The 23689-nt window shown below is 45.0% G+C and overlaps 1 protein-coding gene across 1 annotated transcript in view; it reads right to left on the bottom strand.

Annotated features, from left to right (window-relative positions):
• Positions 1-652: 652 nt before the first annotated feature.
• ARPC2 (actin related protein 2/3 complex subunit 2) overlaps positions 653-23689 on the bottom strand; it is a 42999-nt gene continuing 19962 nt past the window's right edge. Inside the window, exons 5-10 of the mRNA XM_030209784.1 lie at positions 21374-21560; positions 11030-11123; positions 8906-9032; positions 6951-7051; positions 5173-5273; positions 653-1089 (exon numbers count right to left, since the gene is read on the bottom strand). Coding sequence (XP_030065644.1) covers positions 1065-1089; positions 5173-5273; positions 6951-7051; positions 8906-9032; positions 11030-11123; positions 21374-21560 — 635 coding nt within the window. The 3' untranslated portion in view covers positions 653-1064. The remainder of the gene's footprint in view (positions 1090-5172; positions 5274-6950; positions 7052-8905; positions 9033-11029; positions 11124-21373; positions 21561-23689) is intronic.

The following is a 23689-nucleotide window of genomic DNA, read 5'->3' as shown; positions in this document are numbered from 1 at the left end:
AAATGTTACAAATAAATAAATAATGTTATAGAGGAAGAAGCGACAGGTCTTGGCTATCTGCTGGATATGCGCAGAGAAGGAGAGGGAGGAGTCGAAGATGACTCCGAGGTTGCGGGCGGATGAGACGGGGAGGATGAGGGTGTTATCAACTGAGATACTACTACTACTACTTAACATTTCTAGAGCGCTACTAGGGTTACGCAGCGCTGTACAATTTAACAGAGAGAGACAGTCCCTGCGCAAAGAGCTTACAATCTAATAGACAAGTGAACGGTCGGTCCGATAGGGGCAGTCAAATTGGGGCAGTCCGGATTCACCGAACGGTAAGGGTTAGGTGCCGAACGCAGCATTGAAGAGGTGGGCTTTAAGCAAAGACTTGAAGACGGGCAGGGAGGGGGCTTGGCGTAAGGGCTCAGGAAGGTTGTTCCAAGCATAGGGTGAGGCAGAATGAGCGGAGCCTGGAGTTGGCGGTGGTGGAGAAGGGTACTGAGAGGAGGGACTGGCTGGCTGGGGAGCCTCCAGGACCAGGTTTGGGAAAAACTGCTCTAGAGAATACAATATGACAGTTAATTCACCTCCGTCTTCATTTTCCAGCAAGACTGCAGTGAGAGCTGCACATTGATAGACGTAATAACTGACAAGAGGACATCTGTTAACATAGAAATATCTCCTTTTATTAAGGACCCCCAAACCATGTTATTCAGATTTAGGAGTTTTGAACTCAAATACTTAAAAAGAGAACCAAGTTAACACACTGCGGTTTTTTTTTTCCTTCCACACGGAATACTGCAAATCATTATCAAAGTACTCAAAGCAAACTAGCTTGGAAAACAAAAAACAAAAAAACAAAGCAGCGAAAAGGAAAGTGGATCCTTGTTTTACATGTTCAAAACTATGAAAAATCCCTGGCAAGCACAGCTCGTTTCTGCAGATTTTCAAAACCGATGTACAAAAAGAAAGTGGAATTGGTTGGGTTGGTCTTTTTCTTCGAGAGAGGGCGAGGTTCAACTTTTCAGCGCTATGATTATCGGGTAGCAGGTGCGCCAGCACTGCAGCCTGCGCCTTTAACGCGATGCAAAGGTCTTCCCCCTAAGAGAGATGGATGGAAAAGAAGAGGTTAAAGCTGGGAGGGGGAGGGGGGGGGGGGGGCAGCCTTCCCACCACTGTGCAACCTTACAGCATAAGAGCTGAAAAGCCAGCTCAAATCACACCTTCAGCACCTCCTTGCAGAGACCAAATCTCTCACTCACTCCAATGTGAAATGTTCCAGACAGAGCCAGGATCACTGTAACTGTTTTTCCACTACAAGATCCTTGTTATCTGTAAACATTAAGGGGCCGATATTCAGACCACAGGAGGCAGCCTGGCTAAATCCACGGTCGATGGCGAACCCGGAAATTCAGTGCCAGGCTGTATCCAACACTGGATTTCTGGGGGTTTATTTTGGGCACTATGAACATAGCTGGAGTTAGAGCAGCCAAAGACAGACCTTTTATTTATGCAGATCTATTTAGCCACTAAAGTTAGCCGGTGAATATTGGTGTTAACCGGCTATGTTGCAAGACATAACCGTGACTGGGCTAGCCGCTAAGATTCAGCCAAGATAGCTGGCTATAACTACTTAGCTGGTTTAAGGCTAGTAAACCGGCTAGGAACCATTCCTGGCTGGTTATCAGGGGAAGGGGGGTATTATTGACTATGTTAATATTTTTGGGACTTCCAAAAATGTGAATCTGTAGGGTGAATGTGTGAAACTTCCTTGCATTGGACACGTGCAACATGAGAAATTTCAGAAGATCACTATGGCTAGGAACTGCAGGGTACAAAAAAAAAATCTCCCTCCGAGGAGCGAGATGGAGCTACATAGCTGGCCTTGGGATGATGGATGCAGGACTTTACCAATCAGATGGATATTTACTGCCAATTCCATGCAATTTCACAGCTCAAATTTGAGGAAAGCAGAGGAGAACAGATCGTGTTAGTATAAGATAAGACACCGACACTGGTGTGAATACAGTAGGAGTGCAGTGGAGAGGAGAGATGCTTCTAGTCCTGGACCTATAACCTACCCTTTAATGCTAGGGACTGTTCAAGGTCCGCATTGATATATTGGAAGCTGCAATCCTTAGCCTACAATACTTTGAAGGGGTGAACAAACATGTGGATAAAGGTAAGCCTGTTGGTATTGTCAAAAGGCGTTTGACAAAGTACCTCATGAAAGACTCCAGAGGAAATTGGAGAGTCGTGGGATTTTATTTTTTTTACATTTGTACCCCGCGCTTTCCCACTATGGCAGGCTCAATGCGGCTTAGGTACTTATTTGTACCTGGGGCAATGGAGGGTTAAGTGACTTGCCCAGAGTCACAAGGAGCTGCCTGTGCCTGAAGTGGGAATCCAACTCAGTTCCTCAGGACCAGAGTCCACCACCCTAAAGCCACTAGGCCACTCCTCCACTGTTGCTGCTATTCGATTCCCACTTCAGGCACAGGCAGCTCCTTGTGACTCTGGCCAAGTCACTTAACCCTCCATTGCCCCATGTAAGCCGCATTGAGCCTGCCATGAGTGGGAAATCGCAGGGTACAAATGTAACCAAAATAAAATAGATACTATTGGAGATTCTACATGGAATGTTGCTACTATTGGAGATTCTACATGGAATGTTGCTATTCCACTAGCAACATTCCATGTAGAAGTCGGCCCTTGCAGATCACCAATGTGGCCGCGCAGGCTTCTGCGAGTCTGACGTCCTGCATGTACGTGCAGGACGTCAGACTCACAGAAACAGAAGCCTGCGCAGCCTTCTACATGGAATGTTGCTAGTGGAATGGCAACATTCCATGTAGAATCTCCAATAGTAGCAACATTCCATGTAGAATCTCCAATAGTAGCAACATTCCACATAGAATCTCTAATACTAGCAACATTCCATGTAGAATCTCCAATAGTAGCAACATTCCATGTAGAATCTCCAATAGTATCTATTTTATTTTGGTTACATTTGTACCCTGCGATTTCCCACTCATGGCAGGCTCAATGCGGCTTACATGGGGCAATGGAGGGTTAAGTGACTTGCCCAGAGTCACAAGGAGCTGCCTGTGCCTGAAGTGGGAATCGAACTCAGTTCCTCAGGACCAAAGTCCACCACCCTAACCACTAGGCCACTCCTCCACGATAGGAGATAGTGTCCTATTGTGGATTAAAAAAAACTGGTTAAAAGATAGAAAACAGAGTAGGGTTTAAATGGTCAGTATTCTCAATGGAGAAGGGTAGTTAGTGGCACTCCCCGAGAGTTGTGGCAGGAACCTTTTCCTTCATCTCTTTGTACAACATCTCTCTCTCTCCAGTCACTGCTGATTTTTAGTTAATAAAGCTTCTTTTCATAAGCACAGTCCTTTGAATGGTGCCTTTTACCTCCCACTTCTCTGCGCAGTCCTCAGGCTGATGCGGCTACACTGAAGGCGTCATCCACCAGCTCTTAATCCAGAAATCCAAAAGGAAAAACTAATCCGGACTGGGAGCCGTCGGATGATGTCACCTAGTCTGCATTAGCCTGATGGTCTAGAGCAGGGGTTCTCGACCCAGCCAGTCTGATTATCAGGATATCCACAATGAATTTGCATGTAACAGAGACAGGAAACGAAAATTTATCTCATACATATTCACTGCGGTTATCGTAAAAACCTGACCGGCTGGGTGTGTCGCAAGGAGAAAATCCCCGTTACAGGTAAGCAACTATGTTTTATGAATTCAGAAAACCCTAAGTCAGTGGTTCCCAAACCTGATCCTAGAGGCACCCTAGCCGATCAGGTTTTCGGGATACCCACAATGAATATTTAGGAGAGAGATTTGCATGTACCGCCTCCACTGCATACAAATGTATCTCATGAATATTCATTGTGGATATACTGAAAACCTGACTGGCTAGGGTGCCTCCAGGACCAGGTTTGGGAACCACTGCCCTAAGTACAATCCCCATTTCTGAAAACCTGAAAATCCTTGGAGTGACACTAGACAGCCACCTCTCCCTCGACAATCACGCCACATCCACCACAAAGAAAATGTTCACAATGATGTGGATATTGAAACGCGTAAAACCATATCTACCCCAGAAAACATTCCAGAATTTAGTGCAATCCACGGTACTTACCCATGCTAATTACTGCAACAGTATTACCTTAGGCTGCAAAGCCTATATCCTAAAAAAACTTCAGACCGCCCAAAATACAGCAGCAAGACTCATCTTTGGCAGATCACGTTTTGAGAGTGCAACTCCTCTCCGTGCAAGACTGCACTGGCTCCCAATCAAAGAACGTATCAATTTCAAAGCCCAGACTTTAATCCACAAGATAATACACGGAGAATCTCCGAACTATATGATAAATCTGGTCGACCTTCCAGCAAGAAACGTGTCTGTATCCTCACGAAAGTACCTCAACCTGCACTACCCCAGCTGTAAAGGTCTCAAGTACAAAACCTATTATGGATCCAATTTCTCCTTACTGGGCAGCCGTCTATGGAACGCTCTCCCTAGACCTCTCCGAGCAATCCATGACCACCTACCATTCAGAAAAGCACTAAAAACCCATCTATTCAAACAAGCCTACCCAAAAGACCCAGATTAATCTCATGAACCCATCTACCTTACATATACTGAAGAGAAAACGACATTGACCCAGAATCTATCTCCCACCTTACCCTCCTCTCTCTATCACCTGTCTCTACCTATCTACCCATCCATTTACTACCCATCCATCCTTCTATTATGTTATACTTAATTTCCTACTTTACATAACAAAATTCTGTTACCTATTACTACGTAGGCCGCATTGAGCCTGCTTTTAGTGGGAAAGTGCGGAATACAAATATAATAAATAAATAAGTAAAAAGAAAAAAAAAAAAAGTCTGGCTTTTATCTGCTCAGACGTGCCTTTAGTCGATATTCAGGAAGAGGGGGGTCTGCAGAAGCAGAGCACAGTCACTGCCAGTGGCACAGTGAGGTAGAAGGTCCAACCCATCCCTAGAAATCCACAAACACACCAGGGCCTTTCAGCAGTACAGTACAGAAAATACCAGAGGTCTGGGCCAATTCTTGGATTTCTGAGAGTAGGGAAGTGTGGTGGGGGGAGGGGGGGGGGACTGTTTTCTGCCTCCTTATTCCTGTTCTCTACTTACGAGATTGTCTTCATCTCCTTCTTCTCTGCGTCTGGACGTGCGCGGTTCAGCACCTTCAGGAAATCTGAGGTTTTGGCTCTCATGCGCGTGTGAATGTAGGCCTGCAGTAAACAGAGAAAACCATTCCGTCTGTTGTGTTTCCCACACGGCTTACGTGTGATGGAGCCTCGCTGGATACAGCTTGGGCATCACAAAGAACAAAAAGCATTGTTTCTAATTTAAAGAGCTTGAGGCAGTGCACATCAATAACTATAAAAATGTATATAAACTTTAACCCATGAAAAAAAAAATTATATCAAACACACAAGAAAAGCTAAAGCCACTTCGGAATAAGTACCAGGAGAGAGAAGAATAACCAGCAGAATTCAAGCAGGTATGGGACTGACCCAAAGGAACCTTAGTGGCCGTGAGGTGAAGGAGGAGACTGATGAGTTAGTAAGACCTGCGAATATTTAGCTGGCAGGTTCAGAAAGACAGCCAGGCTTCACGGAGCCCTCATTTTCCCAATTTATTCTAGCTTTTTTTTTGGTGGTTGATTTAACAGCTTCCTCCTCCTGCTCCCTTGGACTTTTGGCTCATTCAGAACCAGGGCATGATCTAGTGCCATGAGCTCACTTGCCACTATGTCCCTATTTTAGAGCCCCTCTCAACTTACTTCATTCACTGGAATGACATTCCTCAGTCTGGTGCTGTACCAGGTCCTCTTCTGAAACCGCAGTCATGGACCTAAATTGGGCCACTAGGGGTCGCCATCATGCAAGGCTCAATCCTATTACTAGTCAAATGAGCCAGCAATCAAACTTGCCTCTCTTCACATGGCAATGCACAGCACTGCCACCAGGCCAACCCCTACATGGTCTTTAGCACCGACACAGGACAACTGATCTGAAATAGGTACTGTATTAGATATTTTCCTGCTTTAATCATGTCCTGAAGTGTATTTCTCCTATTTGGCCAGCAGGTAGTGTTGCTGTAAAGCTATTACACAAGCAGGAAGCAGTATATTTTTGAAATCTTGTTGACTGGGCTCTGATTGGCCCAGGAACTCATCTCATTTGGACTTTAATGGTTTCGAGTTCAGTCTTAGCCCAGGAGAAAAGAGAGATAGATCTCTTTGCTGAGGCTCAGTGAATTATATGTCCTGATTTTCCCAGGTACTGTTTAGACAGTATACAGATGTTTAGTTAGTGTTAAAATTGATCCATATTTCAGTTACCTGTTATTGTTTGTTATTTGCACTATTTTGTTCCACTGTTCAATTTTTTAGACAAACCATTTTGTTTGTTGACTCTGCTGTCTGGACTGATAAAGAATCCTGGTGGTTTGTGTGTTGGGTCTGTGAGTGCTTTCTGGGAACTGAAGGACCACAAGGAGTGTGGCTCCAGTAACCTAGAAATCACTGGGGATAACTTGGGAGTGGGAGACTCACCCAGAGGCGGTTGTGTAGAGCACAAGCAGCAGGTGCAGGCAGACCTGAGCTGTGCTGGGGATAGATCCCCTAAGTGGCCACGGGGTAACCCCAGGCAGGTGGCTAGGTGTTTCATGACAGGCACAATATACAGGAGATTCGTGTACACAGAAAGAATCCATCCTGGTATGGTAGCATGCTTGTGACCAGCTCCATAATACGCAGATGCTTGGTGGGATGGATAGAATGCATGGGTCTTACAGTCCCTATCTTACCTGTGCAATTAAGACTTGCCTTCTGCCCTGGCACTGTTCTGGGGGTGGGCAGTGACTTTACCTTCGGCCCTGGCACTGCTCTAGGGTGACTGTACCTTGGAGCATTTGATGTGATAGTGCAGGTAATCCCGGAAGGTGTGGATCAAGTTGATGGTGTTGTCCCTGGCACTGGCACTCGTGTGGCGAGGGAAAAGCACTGGATTAACAAACAAAAAAGGTAAAGAGATAAGGAAAATGCAAATCTGTGATTACAAGGACTCAAAACTCTGACTCTCACATCTGACTACTGCTAATAATTCTCCTAGTACTACTCTCTCATGTGTATGCCAGCGTCACGTTTTGAAGTGTCCTCACAGAACACAACTTCCCAACGCCCAAACCAAATGTGCTCATCACCCTTTTAAAACTACAAAGCAGCAAACTGCAGGGGGTGGGGGCAAAGTAGCCACTATAGGGAGGTTGGCCACAGGAAGGTATGGGAGAGCAGCGCACTAGCTGCTCAGACGTCCAGCTCATCTGCTCAGTGTCCTGATTTAAATTCCCTCCCCTTTCTTTACATCGTTTCTGTAAAGAGAAAATGGAATACAAAGTTCAGGGTGTGTTCTTTCCAGCCTTTATACTATAAACAAGGAATGGAATCTGTGGCATCTGTGGTCCTCTTTTATGTAAAAGGAGATGGACACAGCTCCAGCCATAAATAAGAGAGAACCCACTGGTACCCCCACCCTGGAGGGGTGCAGCTCCAGCTGAGAACATAAGACAAGTCTACCAACACCCCAGGCTGTGGTTGATGCAGTAGAAAAAAAGTTTGCTCCTAGTAATTGTCTACTGTTCACAGCTGGCATCGGCTCAAACACACACACACACCCTGAGCTCTGGGGTTTGTTCACACTGTACAGAAACCAAACACAGTGATCTGAACAATAAAAAGGCAGATATTACCAAAAGGCATAAAAGAAGCAGTTATCCATTACAAAATGTGTCAGCACAGCAAGAAGAAAAAGTCGCTGCCCAGTCACCCTGACGAAACATATATTAGATGTCTAAGCTAGACTGACAGTACATTTGCCAATTGTCTGAGCTGCTCACATCTGCCACACAAGCTAGACAGTGCTCGTCAATAAAACACAGATCTCGTCATGGCTTAGAGCTGTTAATACTTCAGACCGCCACACGGCCCGTATAAATCTAACTTGCCTTTACACAAAGATGGACAGAGAAATGTGGGCGATGTGCCCGAGGTCATGCACAATCAGTGGGAGTTGCTTGCTTTCATCCTGTACCTTTCCTCCTGAAGCATCTGTGACCTAGTGCCTGTGCTGGAGAATTTCATCCTGTCACCCCCCTGCCAAGTCACGTCTAGGTCACTAAACAGGTTTGGCCAGCCTTTCCTCAGTACTTGTAAATGTTCTACTAGACCATTCTTCCTAGAGGTGGATGCAGCCACATCTATGCTTCGGACGTGTCAATCATCCTTGCATGAAAAGCATATCTCTGTGCAGGATTTGGGGGCCAGCGACAGCAGAGGACTGTCACCTTGATAGTCATGGAGAAATAGCTTAGAGATGCCGGTTCTTTTTCTTTTCAGAGGGTTGCTATCTTACTGCCAAAATTGGGTGGCGGAGCAGGTGAGGGAAGAGAGGTTTGGTGGTTGGGAGGCGAGGATAGTGGAGGGTAGACTTATATGGTCTGTGCCAGAGCCAGTGATGGGAGGCGGGACTGGTGGTTGGGAGGCAGGAAATACTGCTGGGCAGACTTGTACGGTCTGTGCCCTGAAAAAGGCAGGTACAAATCAAGGTAAGGTATACACATATGAGTATCTTGTTGGGCAGACTGGATGGACCATGCAGGTCTTTTTCTGCCGTCATCTACTATGTTACTATGTCCTGAGACAACCAGTTTACTGGTGCCCCTTCCTTGCAGAGGACCACAGGAGTAGTAAATACTGGTTTCCCTTCCCCCACTGCCAATATGACTTCCTTATCCCTTCCCCAAGTAAGCAGGCAAACTACACGCACCAATAACTTGTGGCTGAGAACAGCCAGCTTACCAAAGGTGATGTATCCTATGTTGTCGCCCACGGCTGCGTCCGTGTCTTTCAGCTCCAGGGGTGGTTCTCGATGGCTGAAGAGGACCTGTGGTGCCGTGTGACTGGCTCGCCGGCCTTCCTTAAATTCCTGTGAACACAGAAAAGCCACCAATGTAGTGAGGGACTTTGCCATAACTCACAGACAGAAGAAACAGGAATCAGGGAGCACCATCAGTCCCTTGGCTACAATTTAATACACACTGCAGGACGCCCTCCACCGCCCCCCCACCCCCCTTTAAACATTCCTTACTTATGTTGCTCTCTACACATTTATATAAAGGAGAACAATCACAATCCCCGTACAGCAAATTGTACTTGATAACTGCTGTATGCCTAAGTGAAGGCCTCAACGGTAAATCTGCTAAAGCAATCAATCCCTGGAAACAGATTAACATCTCTGCCTTTTAGAAAGATTCACTGAGGTCTGTGGAAGACTTGGGAAACACAGTAGTGGCGTTTTGTTCTTTGTTTTATAAAATGTTATCACAGATTGTAGAATTTACATATGATCCGAGAAACACAGACAAACCTACACTGCTTAAAAATGTCCAGTGACTTACAGCTTCCCCCCCCACCACACCCTCCTCCGTGCTGTTTACATATTCTCCCTTTACCCTGCCAGCAGATACACCCACAAAATCAGGTTATTGTGTAAGTATAAAGACCCACATTATTTATACAGCTCTATATCACAGGAGAATAAGTCCCTCAGACTTTGGGGTTCATTTTCAAAGCACTTAGACTTAAGTTCCATAGGTTACTATGAAACTTTGCAAGTCTAAGTGATGTGAAAATATGCCTCCAAGTAACAAAGGATAGAGGGCATCTGAAATCTGTCACTGGAGCATGTGGTAAAGGAGGTTTTAAAGAGGCGTGGGATGGGTTCCTGAATGAAAAGTCCACAAATAATTATTAGGGAGACTTGAGAGAGCCACTGCTCACTGTACATCCTGAATCTACTTTTGGAAACTTTTGGGCACTTGTGAACCAGACAGGCCATGGTAGGAGACTACTACTACTACTACTTAACATTTCTAAAGCGCTACTAGGGTTACGCAGCGTTGTACAGTTTAACAAAGAAGGGCAGTCCCTGCTCAAAGGAGCTTACAATCTAAAGGACGAAATGTCAAGTTAGGGCAGTCTAGATTTCCTGAATAGAGGTATAATGGTTAGGTGCCGAATACGACATTGAAGAGGTGTGCCTTGAGCAAGGATTTGAAGATGGGCAGGAAGGGGGCTTGGCGTATGGACTCGGGGAGTTTATTCCAAGCATAAGGTGAGGCGAGGCAGAAAGGGCGGTGCCTGGAGTTGGCGGTGCAGAAGGGTACTGAGAGGAGGGATTTGTCCTGTGAGCGGAGGTTTTGGGTAGGAACGTAAGGGGAGATGAGGGTAGAGAGGTAATGAGGGGCTGCAGATCGAGTGCATTTGTAGGTTAGTAGGAGAAGCTTGAATTGTATGCGGTATCTGATCGGAAGCCAGTGAAGTGACTTGAGGAGAGGGGTGATATGAGCATATCGGTCCAGACGGAAGATAAGACGTGCAGCAGATTTCTGAACGGATTGAAGGGGGGATAGGTGGCTAAGTGGGAGGCCAGTGAGGAGTAGGTTGCAGTAGTCAAGGCGAGAGGTAATGAGAGAGTGGATGAGAGTTCGGATGGTGTGCTCAGATAGGAAAGGGCGAATTTTGCTGTTATAGAGAAAGAAGCGACAGGACTTGGCTATCTGCTGGATATGCGCAGAGAAGGCGAGGGAGGAGTCGAAGATGACTCCGAGGTTGCGGGAGACCGGATGCTGGGCGTGATGGAGTTGTTCTGACTCATCATGGCTTTTCTTACTCTCTTGTGGAAGTGACAGTACAGACCCGCTTCCCAAAATTAGTGGTGGAAGCTGGACAAGAAATGTCTCTATGTTATCTAAAGGCCGGAACATCGCGATCCAATATCAGACAGTAACACCCCTTCTTATTTCACCTTTCACAAGGTGCCCAAGCACTGAATCAGGTAGACCAACACCTGTCCCTGCGGTGGCCGCACAGATGCGTGAAGCGTTTGGAAGGCTGCTGCTTTATCCTGCACACAGCCCTTACCTGCATGAAAACCTTTCCGATCACCACATCGTCGTCATCCTTAAACACGGTGCTGAAAACCACGGTGACCCGATCTTTCTTCGATTCCACATACCTTTAAAAAAGGGAACCAAAGCAGAAAAATGATCACCTGCATCATCAAATCATGAAGAAGAAAACTAATATTAGCCATTAACACACTACTGGTGGATTAATAATAAGAATACATATCTATTGTTAGAGCACCAGACACGCAGCACTGCCCAGTGGGTAAATATTCAAGTACAGGATGTCCCTGACCTGAAGAGCTTACGATTACTGTAATGGGTAGCTCAGGCCATGGGAGATAGAAAGGTAATTTTATAATGAGTCCCCTTATAAAGGCGCAGGGACACTTAAGTGTCTTTATAAAGTACTAGGAATATACCGGCAGAAAACGGCAGCCAGACAAACTGTGGAGATTTGTGTCTGCTTGGAAGCAGGTGAAAAAGTTAAAAAAAAAAAAAAAAAAACACGTACAGCTCACGACTCTGCCTCTGAATATTCCTGCACACAGGTTGCACAGAAGCACATGCCGTCCTGTCTGCACACGTAACCATTGAGAATAATTCTATACATGGCTCGTCGTGCATGACAAACCGTTCTAAAACCCAACTGCATTAACTGCTTTTACCAATTTGCTCTGGCAATGAGTTCCAGAGCTTAATGATCATGGTGAGTGAAAATACGTTTTAAATGTGCCATTATGTAACTTCATGGAGTGTCTCCTGCTCTTTGTACAAATTTGATTTGTATTCACCAGTTCCACTCCATTATAGACCTCTATCATATCCCCCCTCAGCCTTCTCTTCTCCAAGCTGAAGAGCCCTATCCTCTTAAGCCTTTCCTCATATGAGTGTCCTTCCATCCCCTTTTGACTTATAAAACCACTTGTCCCTGAAACATCCCTAAAAGCAGAATAATCTATGTGTGTATCTAAAATGTAAACTTCTACAAAAGAGATGCAGATGTGATTCACCGAGGGGCATAATCGAACAGAAACGCCTATCTCCATGGGCGTTTATCTCCGAGAACGGGTCCGTGAAGGGGCGGACCGAATCGTATTTTCGAAAAAACATGGACGTTTATCTTTTTTTGAGCTGGGCGTTTTTGTTTTTCAGCGATAATGGAAACCGAAAACGCCCAGCTCAAAAACGAATAACTCCAAGACATTTATTCGTGGGAGGGGCCAGGATTCGTACTGCACCGGTCCACCTCACATGCCAGGACACCAACCGGGCACCCTAGGGGGCACTTTTACAAAAAAAAAAAAAAAGGTAAAACAGCTCCCAGGTGCATAGCACCCTTCCCTTGGGTGTTGAGCCCCCAAAATCCCCCTCAAAACCCACTGCCCACAAGTCTACACCATTACTATAGCCCTAAGGGGTGAAGGGGGGCACCTACACGTGGGTACAGTGGGTTTGGGGGGCGGTTTGGAGGGCTCCCATTTACCAGCACAAGTGTAACAGGTGGGGGGGGGGGGGGGGATGAGCCTGGGTCCACCTGCCTGAAGTCCACTGCTCCAGTGACCTGCATACTGCTGCCAGGGAGGTGGGTATGACATTTGAGGGTGAGAATAAAAAGTTGTGAAACGGCATATTTTGTGGTGGGAGGGGGTTCGTGACCACTGGGGGAGTCAGGGGAGGTCATCCCCGATTCCCTCCAGTGGTCATCTGGTCATTTAGGGCACTTTTTGGGGCCTTATTCGTGGAAAAACAGGGTCCAGGAAAAGTGCCCTAAATTCTCGCTAAAAACGCATATTTTTTTTCCATTATCGGCGAAAGGCGCCCATCTCTGATCGGCAGATAACCACGCCCCAGTTCCGCCTTCACCACGCCTTCGACACGCCCCCATCAACGTTGTCTGCATCCGCGGCGGAGTGCAGTTGAAAACGTCCAAATTCGGCTTTTGATTATACCGCTTTATTCGTTTTTGGGAGATAAACGTCTATCTCCTGATTTGGGTCACAATTTAGGCGTTTTTCTCTTTCGATTATAAGCAGGCATGTGCCCCAGTGAATGGAGAGTTTAATTTTACTTGCATTTAATTTCAGTTTATTCCATCTTTATAACACCAGGCTTCCCAAGGCAGATTACAACAACAGTTAAGATGAACCCATCAAGAATTAGGATATCCTCAGTGAAATCTTGTCATCTATATCGTATAGAACAGTGTAGAAAAATGAGCACAGAATACAGAATTGCTATTTCTACTATCTATAATACTTTTTAAGCTGAAATTGAATATGTAGATATGGGAAGCTTTCAAATTAAAATACTGTCAAATGAGTTAAAAAAAAAAATCCCCAAATCTTTTGTCCTCCACTTAAGGCACTGCCTATCCAACTGGAACAGCTTTAGACTTTTTACAGATGGACCACGCATTTATTTTTAATAATCTTTTGCTACTGTTTTGGGTGAACTAAAGCTCCGCCTACTGGCTTCAGCCCATTTAATGGACTAGTTAGGAACACCCCATCTTCTGTTTTCAACCTCCTTGAATCATACTAGCCAGTCTGGATTAAGATGATTTTTAGACCCTTTTCTCTCTCTCCCCCCACCTTATTGATATCAATAATGGTAGCATTGAAGCCAGTTCTGTGGGTGCCAGTAAGAGCTTAAAGAGTTTAAAGGCAACTGTCCCTGCTGCCTTTAAACATGCTGTGGTCACACCTCTCCTTAAGAAGCCTTCACTCGACCCTACTTGTCCCTCTAATTACCGACCCATCTCCCTCCTTCCTTTTCTCTCCAAATTACTTGAGCGTGCTTGTTCACCGCCGCTGCCTTGATTTTCTCTCCTCACATGCTATTCTTGACCCACTACAATCTGGTTTTCGCCCTCTCCACTCAACCGAAACTGCGCTTACTAAAGTCTCCAATGACCTATTACTGGCTAAATCCAGAGATCAATATTCCATCCTCATTCTTCTTGATCTTTCCGCTGCTTTTGACACTGTCGATCACAGCATACTTCTCGATACCCTGTCCTCACTTGGATTCCAGGGCTCTGTCCTTTCCTGGTTCTCTTCCTACCTCTCCCTCCGCACCTTTAGTGTTCACTCTGGTGGATCCTCTTCTACTTCTATCCCTCTGCTTGTCGGCGTACCTCAGGGTTCTGTTCTTGGTCCCCTCCTCTTTTCTATCTACACTTCCTCCCTTGGTTCATTAATCTCATCCCATGGCTTTTCCTACCATCTCTATGCTGATGACTCCCAAATCTACCTTTCTACCCCTGATATCTCACCTTGCATCCAAACCAAAGTTTCAGCGTGCTGGTCTGACATTGCTGTCTGGATGTCTCAACGCCACCTGAAATTAAATATGACCAAAACCGAGCTTCTCATTTTTCCCCCCAAACCCACCTCCCCGCTCCCCCCGTTTTCTATTTCTGTTGATGGCTCTCATTCTCCCAGTCTCCTCAGCTCGAAACCTTGGGGTCATCTTTGACTCTTCTCTCTCCTTCTCTGCTCATATCCAGCAGATTGCCAAGACCTGTCGTTTCTTTCTTTACAACATCCGTAAAATCCGCCCCTTTCTTTCCGAGCACTCTACCAAAACTCTCATCCACACCCTTGTCACCTCTCGTTTAGACTACTGCAATCTGCTTCTTGCTGGCCTCCCACTTAGTCACCTCTCCCCCCTCCAGTCGGTTCAAAACTCTGCTGCCCGTCTCATCTTCCGCCAGGGTCGCTTTACTCATACTACCCCTCTCCTCAAGACCCTTCACTGGCTCCCTATCCGTTTTCGCATCCTGTTCAAACTTCTTCTACTAACCTATAAATGTACTCACTCTGCTGCTCCCCAGTATCTCTCCACACTCGTCCATCCCTACACCCCTTCCCGTGCACTCTGCTCCATGGATAAATCCTTATCTGTTCCCTTGTCCACTACTGCCAACTCCAGACTTCACGCCTTCTGTCTCGCTGCACCCTACGCCTGGAATAAACTTCCTGAGCCCCTACGTCTTGCCCCATCCTTGGCCACCTTTAAATCTAGACTGAAAGCCCACCTCTTTAACATTGCTTTTGACTCGTAACCACTTGTAACCACTCGCCTCCACCTACCCTCCTCTCTTCCTTCCCGTTCACATTAATTGATTTGATTTGCTTACTTTATTTATTTTTTTGTCTATTAGATTGTAAGCTCTTTGAGCAGGGACTGTCTTTCTTCTATGCTTGTGCAGGGCTGCGTACGCCTTGTAGCGCTATAGAAATGCTAAATAGTAGTAGTAGTAGCCCCCTCAATATTGAGCAAGTTCTTTCATTGAATCCAGGGAGGGGTAGTTTGCATTGTGTTTAGCACCCCCAATCATTTTGAAATGTTGGCACCTATGGATTAGTTGATAGTTAACTTGGTTTGTATTGTTCTCCAAGTAAAAGACATTAGATTCTTTCTTTAAGAATTTGTTTCAATTCAGTGCACTGTTTGCCAACGTATTGAATGAAATAAGAAACACTGACAGCTGTTCCGGCTGCCAGTGGTTGGCTCTACAATAACTCATAAATAGGAATGTGCATTTGACACTGTAAAACTAGTCCCATTTTTGTCTTTTCCATTAGCAGTGGTAGCGTTGTCCACCCCCTTCATCTCTCTGCAGTATGGTATACCCAAGATTCTTGCTCTCTCTACCACTCCTCATCCCTGCACCATGGCTTCCCACTGGCAGGGGGAAATCAGCAAGCAGCACTCCACATTTGCCGTTGCAGCCTCATCTTCTGCTAGCTTCTGTCTGAAGTTGGAACGTTATGCAGGACAGGGGACCCGACATCAGAGGGGAAACCAGAAGAGGAAGTGACAGCAGCAGCAGGGAAATTGAAGTACATCCAACACGTTTGGGAAGCTCGCCAGGTGCCCTTGGCCTGGATTGGCCGCTGTCGTGGACAGGATGCTGGGCTCGATGGACCCTTGGTCTTTTCCCAGTGTGGCATTACTTATGTAGGAGCGACAACCAAAAGCACAAAGAACCTTCAAGGGTGGGAGCTGTACAGAGCATCAACTCAATATTTATTAGACTTGACATGGTCCGTGTTTTGGCGAAATCACCTGCATCAGGCGTCTTATCAGTATTGATACTGTTCAATGTTTTCAAATCAGTTAAAATTTCAGGGGGAGTGGTCTTAAAATGTTGAATACTCTAGAAAAATGCAGATACAGCACAAAGCTTCATAAGCAGTGTCCTGCATAACAAAGAACTGCCAGAGAAATGCTTTTAGAAGACCATAGGAGTAGCCATACTGGGTCAGACCAATGGTCCATCTAGCCCAGAATCCTGTTTTCCAAACAGTGGCCAACTGGCAGAAAGCCAAATCCTGGCAACACTCCATGCTACCAATCCCGGGACAAGCAGTTGCTTCCCATGTCTGTCTGAATAGCAGACTATGGACTTTTCCTCCAGAAATCTGTCCAAGCCTTTTTTAAACCCAGATAAGCTAACCGCCGTTACCACATCCTCTGGCAAAGAGTTCCAGCGCTTAGCTATTCGTTGAGTGAAAAAATATTTCCTCCTATTTGTTTTAAAAGTATTTCCATGTAACTTCCTCCGAGTGTCCCCTAGTCTTCGCACTTTTGGAACGAGTTAAAAATCGATTTACTTCTACTCGTTCTACACTACTCAGGATTCTGTAGAGCTCAATCATATCCCCCTTCATCCGTTTCTTTTCCAAGCTGAAGAGCCCTAACTTCTTTAGCCTTTCCTCATACGAGAGGAGTTCCAACCCCTTTATCATTTTGGTTGCTCGTTTTTGAACCTTTTCTAATTCCGCTATATCTTTTTTAAGATATGGCGATCAGAAATGAATAAAAACAAAAAAAACAGCACCACGGGCCTTTAAAAATGGAACACAGTTCTTTAATGAATGAGCCTTGACAAAAAGACCCGACACGGGCCGTGTTTCGGTGACTAGCACCTGCGTCAGGGGTCACAGTGATGACGTGGAAAACTTGGGAAATAACTCGAATATATTCCTCTACAATATATTATTCCTTACCCCACGTCTCATGTAGTAAAAGCTACAAAGCACCAAGGCACTTTCACTTTCTGTATCCAAATGGATGAGAAATGAATGCAATACTCAAGTTGGGGTCGCACCATGGAGCAATACAAAGGCATTATAGTATTTTTGCTCTCATTCACCATCTCTTTCCTAATAATTCCTAGCATCCCGTTTGGTTTTTTGGCTGCCGCCACACACTGAGCAGAAGATTTCGGCATATTATCTACAACGACACCTGACCCCCAAGGTGGACCCTAGCATCCAATGTGCATCACCTTGCATTTTTCCACATTAAATTTCATCTGCCATTTGGATGCCCAGTCTTCCAATTTCCTGAACTTGATTTGACAATATTGAACAACGTCCACACTACAAACTTGGGTGCCCCGTTTTTCACTTAGTTTGCAAATTTGCACGTGCAAGTTTATAGAATAACTTATTACCCCAGATTATATTAACTAACAATACCTGACACCAAGTAGTGTTAATTGGCACCTTAGTATCCTATAAAATCCATAGCGTGCAGCTGGAAGGGGATGTGAACCAGGGTGGGTCAAGGGTGTGCCCAGGACTTCTGCACACGTGGCAGAATACATGCAATTACGTGTAAACGCTCAAACTTCAAATGTGGCGTGTAAATACAGCCTTATGCTAGTATTAACCCTTAGGGGGGGTCTTTCACTAAAGCTTAGCTCGAGCTATCAGCAGCAGAACCCATTTTATTCCTATGGGCCCTTTAGTGCCTAACTTTTGGTGACCTTTCTTGAATCTTCCCCATCATGCACTAGGTTACTGCTCCTCTGACATTTTCTTTTTGGTTTTTATTGCAAATAAGTTTTTATTGATGATGAAGTCCATCATTAGGTATATAATACAGTACAGTATCCATTGCAGATAAGTCTTGCATCAAACTTAGACATCATACTATCACATCATCATTTTATACAATCTTAAACTATACCAAACCTCCTCCCTCCCTCCCCCCCCCCAAAACCCCCCCCCAGGGGGAACCATTCCTCTTTCTCCTCATTGTCTAAGGTGTCTAAACATCCATGTATTCACTCTACTTACACCACGCAAACTATTATTTATAAAAAACAACTGTTCTTTTTGGTTTTTAATGTGGATTAAATTCATTCCGTAATGGTCATTTTTCATCTATGCTTAATTTTCTCATTTAGATCCTTGTATGCCTTCTAACTCCAGGCCTGTATCCAGGATCCCTATTTTTGTTAAAATTATGGAAAGCCTAGTTCTCAAGGGACCAGCTGAATACCTGAATTTGCACGATACATTTCATGGGTCTCAATCGGGGTTTTGAAAGGCCACAGTATAGAAAGCCTTTTGGGTACACAAACAACAGAAATTAGGTTACAGCCAGGGCTGGTGTTAGACATTCAGAGGCCCAAAAGCTGGCCTTCAGCCTATGCCTCCTTTAGGTTGGTATGGTATGGGGGCCCAGGGCAATTGCCCTGTTTGTCACCCCCTAACGCAAGCCCTGGTTACTGCTATGTAGAAGCCCAAAGGCATTACCGTTAGAATTTGACCTCTAGCTGGCATTCGATTTGATTTAGTTGATCATGACGTTTTAAGAGTGAAACAGGCCTAACTGGAAGTGTCCTTATTGGTCCTCTGATTTTTGAGACACAGAGCTTACAGAATGAAAATGGCCGATTTTGAATCAAAGCACTGGAATTTACTCCCGTTGTTTCAAGGTAAAGTAAAATCTTTTCTATTTCAGAAATTTATTAAGAAGGATTAATTTAAATGTCGTCGTTTACAAATGTAATTCCTAGATCTTTTGTGCTCTGCACTAAATCCAACTGATGGCTAACTGTAGTATACAAGAATTGAACTGTATTTTCCAGTAAGGCCTCAATGTAATAATGCATGCATTAAAATATGCACACCGTTTATTATAATCACATGCTAACTTCTGATCCATGTTTACAAAAAATTGCACTCGATTATGGAGTTTAGATTTAAAAAACTGTGCTAAAATCCAAGTAGAAACGAGTGCTAAGCTTTGTGCACATTTTTACCTTGGATAGAAATTGGAAAATGGTAAAAATTAAGTGCACTAACTTTACTACTGCTTTTAAATTAAAACCGTTACATGCTTTAAAGTCCAACCAAGGTCGCTCGCACCAGACTGTCCCTGATCTGGAATCAGTGAGCCTCAAACCTTACTTAACCCATTTGCCCATACTGACCCCCCCCCCCCCAAGTATTAGGTGACTTATTTAACCCAGTCATCCCATACTGACCTCCCCCCCCTCCCAGTATTAGGTGACCTCTGCCTCAGTCACCTAATACTTACCCATTTGTCTGGATGCTTCTGCCTTATCTTCTCTCAATTGCCACTGAACACCAGTTTTAAAATGCCTATACATTGTGAGCACAGCTGGACACATGCCACTCTGGCTTCGGGGTCCCTGGCTGGATCTCCCAAGACTTAGGGCTCCCAGCTTTAGAAGCCAACGAGGCTCATTTACAAAATACTTAGACTTACAAAGATCCATAGGTTACTATGAGGCATATTTTCAAAGCACTCAGATGACACAGTTCCATAGGTTACTATGAAGTATATTTTCAAAGCACTCAGACTTATAAAAAGATCCATAGGTTACTATGGAACTTTGTAAGTCTAAGTGCTTTGAAAATATGCCTCTAGATCTTATTTTCAAAATTGCTATTCCATACTCTTTGGAATTCTAGGCGGATTACAGCTCAACATACAGCAGGTTTTAAAGAAAATTTTCATTTACTTTTATTAAGGGGGGGGGGGGGGGTCAGTATAACTTAACTTCAACTTTAGAGTTGGCATTAAATATCAGTACTAAGAGGTATAACAGGGCACATTTTCCTGCGCTGAAAGTAATTCTACATACGGGTCTTTTCCAGGTATTTGCATGGAACACAGGCTATGCTGAAGGCACACAATAACTTGCATTTTTCAGTTCTAAGACCCACATTAGATACAGGAGTACAATCAGGGCTCAGTAAATGTGCACTTTATTATACTGGGCTGAAATGAAACTATGCAGTGTTTGCACAAAGGAGTTCAGAGCATAAGACTGCCCTGCTAAGCAAGAACACTGTATCGTTCATAAATCACATTCAGGGAAAGGGAACGTTCCTAAACACTCCTTTGCCAACCTGACAATATATTTTGTTTCCAAAGTGTTTTTTTCCCCCTTTAGTTTATTTGGAATGTGAAAGGAATGTTTAGGAAAAGTGGGTTCTCGCTTAGCAAGGCCGAACAGGGTAGAAATGAAATGTCCAGTGGCCGAGCGACACTAAATTCTGGAGCAACGGCAGGAAGTTTCATTCACAAAGGTCTTGAACTAATCCCAAGCCCTCAGCAAAGCATTAACTCCCACCCAATATCGCACAGCTTTTTCAACCTCAATCAAAAAGCCAAGAAAGGATCGATCGTTACTCCCAACTCAGACCAAAGGTTCAAGAATCCATGCGCCACGTGCAAAGCCTAAAACAGCGCTGCGATAAACCCTGCAGCTTTAGGGTAAACAGCAGTGCAGAACAGTGTGCTCCCTCTCACTCTCCTGCTTCTCAGGATGCCTCATCTACCACCTGTACATACCTTAAGGACAATTCGAGAATCTGGGCGTCTGCATTTATGCACCCCTTGTACAACATGTAAATATCTAGAAATCTAGCATTTAAATGCTAGCAGGATCGGAGCATGGGCTGGATATGGACGGGGCTCCCAGTTACGCACATCCCTGCCGCATTTAGGTGCCTCCCCTGATGCCAGCTCTGTGGCTGGTCTAACTGCAGCACATGCTGATTTCGGGTTATGCTAGTATTCTTTAGCGGAACCTCAGCCCCTACCATGTGGCCTAAATGCCCCAGAACCGGCCTCTCTTACGTCTTTCCAGGCCTCACTTTCTGCACATTTGAATGCCTGCACTGCAGAACAAGATGAAGGCTGGTCTGAAGATATTTATCAGATGTGCAGCATGACAGATCCAAAATGCATTAGATTTAAAACAGAAACACACAACTGCTTCTGGCACAATCTGGGACATGGCACCATCAGCCTTCGCTCACAACCACTCCAGCATTTTCTCCCTATTTCATATCCTCTCCTAATGAGCTTTGGTCCAGCACTGGGCTAGGGGCTGCATGTTAGGGCTCCTTCCAGAACCCTGCAATCCGACCACTAGGTGTCACCACTGCACCAATGAGTAGTACTCCCTCCCCTCAGGGGCCGAAGACAGACAAGACATTTGAGAACCTTTTGAACTCTCCTTTGGAAGCTGCTTAAAAGAAAGAGAAATAAAAAGACAGAGAGCAAAGGAGAGGCTTACATTGTCTCATCATCTCGATAGTGGATGACTGCTCTCTTCTCTATGTCCTTTCCCTCCTCCTGGAATTTGAAGTATTTCTCAAACACTGATGCAAAGCAGTTGCGCTTCAGCATACCAGCCTGGTGGATCACCTCATCCTTGTTAGGAGGAACAGATTCAAGGTCATAGAGCAAGGAGACATTGTACCCTGCAAAGAAGACACAACTTTGTTAAAAGGTAAGATGGTCTGCAGCACAGTTTGACTAACATTCCATCATGCAGCAAGACCTAAACCTGTACAAATGATGAACTACTATTACTATGCTTGGTTCAGCCCTTCATAAGCCCGAGAAGCGCTTCTCTGGTCCTTTTTTCTTTGTTTCAGTCTAAATAAGTCTTATCCGCTGTCCTGCTCTTAAGATATCGATTGAGAGGAATTGTATTGTGTAAGTAGTGCTGACCGTGATTAGAGACTCTGGAGACAGCACGAAAAAGCACAAACAACTACTATTAATCATAGTATCATAAAGACCTGTATGGTCCATCCAGTGTGTCCAACAAGATAAACTTATTTTACATGGTATGTATACTTGAGTTGGATTTGTCCTTGAAATTCTCAGGGACTGTAGAAGGACAGGTACAAATCAAGGTAAGGTATACACAAAAAGTAGCACATATGAGTTTATCTTGTAGGGCAGACTGGATGGACCATGCAGGTCTTTTTCTGCCGTCATTTACTATGTTACTATGTTAAGTCTGCCCAGCACTCTTCTTGTACTAAAAGTTCTGAAGCTAACGTCGAAGCCCCTTAAAATTTACACTCCTGGCCATCCATATCTATTCAGTTACGATCAGGGCGTAGACCGTAGAAGTCTGCCCAGCACTGGTTTTGCCACCCAATCTCCGCTAAGATTCCTTCCAAACAGGATTCCTTTGTGTTTATCCCACGCATGCTTGAATTCCGTCACTGTTTCGTCTCTACCACCTCATTCATTTCTACAGTGCTACTAGACATACGCAGTGCTGTACACATTATACAGTGGGGGAAATAAGTATTTGATCCCTTGCTGATTTTGTAAGTTTGCCCACTGACAAAGACATGAGCAGCCCATAATTGAAGGGTAGGTTATTGGTAACAGTGAGAGATAGCACATCACAAATTAAATCCGGAAAATCACATTGTGGAAAGTATATGAATTTATTTGCATTCTGCAGAGGGAAATAAGTATTTAATCCCTCTGGCAAACAAGACCTAATACTTGGTGGCAAAACCCTTGTTGGCAAGCACAGCGGTCAGACGTCTTCTGTAGTTGATGATGAGGTTTGCACACATGTCAGGAGGAATTTTGGTCCACTCCTCTTTGCAGATCATCTCTAAATCATTAAGAGTTCTGGGCTGTCGCTTGGCAACTCGCAGCTTCAGCTCCCTCCATAAGTTTTCAATGGGATTAAGGTCTGGTGACTGGCTAGGCCACTCCATGACCCTAATGTGCTTCTTCCTGAGCCACTCCTTTGTTGCCTTGGCTGTATGTTTTGGGTCATTGTCGTGCTGGAAGACCCAGCCACGACCCATTTTTAAGGCCCTGGCGGAGGGAAGGAGGTTGTCACTCAGAATTGTACGGTACATGGCCCCATCCATTCTCCCATTGATGCGGTGAAGTAGTCCTGTGCCCTTAGCAGAGAAACACCCCCAAAACATAACATTTCCACCTCCATGCTTGACAGTGGGGACGGTGTTCTTTGGGTCATAGGCAGCATTTCTCTTCCTCCAAACACGGCGAGTTGAGTTCATGCCAAAGAGCTCAATTTTTGTCTCATCTGACCACAGCACCTTCTCCCAATCACTCTCGGCATCATCCAGGTGTTCACTGGCAAACTTCAGACGGGCCGTCACATGTGCCTTCCGGAGCAGGGGGACCTTGCGGGCACTGCAGGATTGCAATCCGTTATGTCGTAATGTTTTACCAATGGTTTTCGTGGTGACAGTGGTCCCAGCTGCCTTGAGATCATTGACAAGTTCCCCCCTTGTAGTTGTAGGCTGATTTCTAACCTTCCTCATGATCAAGGATACCCCACGAGGTGAGAGTTTGCGTGGAGCCCCAGATCTTTGTCGATTGACAGTCATTTTGTACTTCTTCCATTTTCTTACTATGGCACCAACAGTTGTCTCCTTCTCGCCCAGCGTCTTACTGATGGTTTTGTAGCCCATTCCAGCCTTGTGCAGGTGTATGATCTTGTCCCTGACATCCTTAGACAGCTCCTTGCTCTTGGCCATTTTGTAGAGGTTAGAGTCTGACTGATTCACTGAGTCTGTGGACAGGTGTCTTTCATACAGGT

This window comes from Microcaecilia unicolor, chromosome 7 (genome assembly GCF_901765095.1).
Source record: "Microcaecilia unicolor chromosome 7, aMicUni1.1, whole genome shotgun sequence".
Classification (NCBI taxonomy): domain Eukaryota; kingdom Metazoa; phylum Chordata; class Amphibia; order Gymnophiona; family Siphonopidae; genus Microcaecilia; species Microcaecilia unicolor.
Note: the sequence above shows the minus strand (reverse complement) of the source record. Positions and strands in the feature narration are given on the sequence as shown.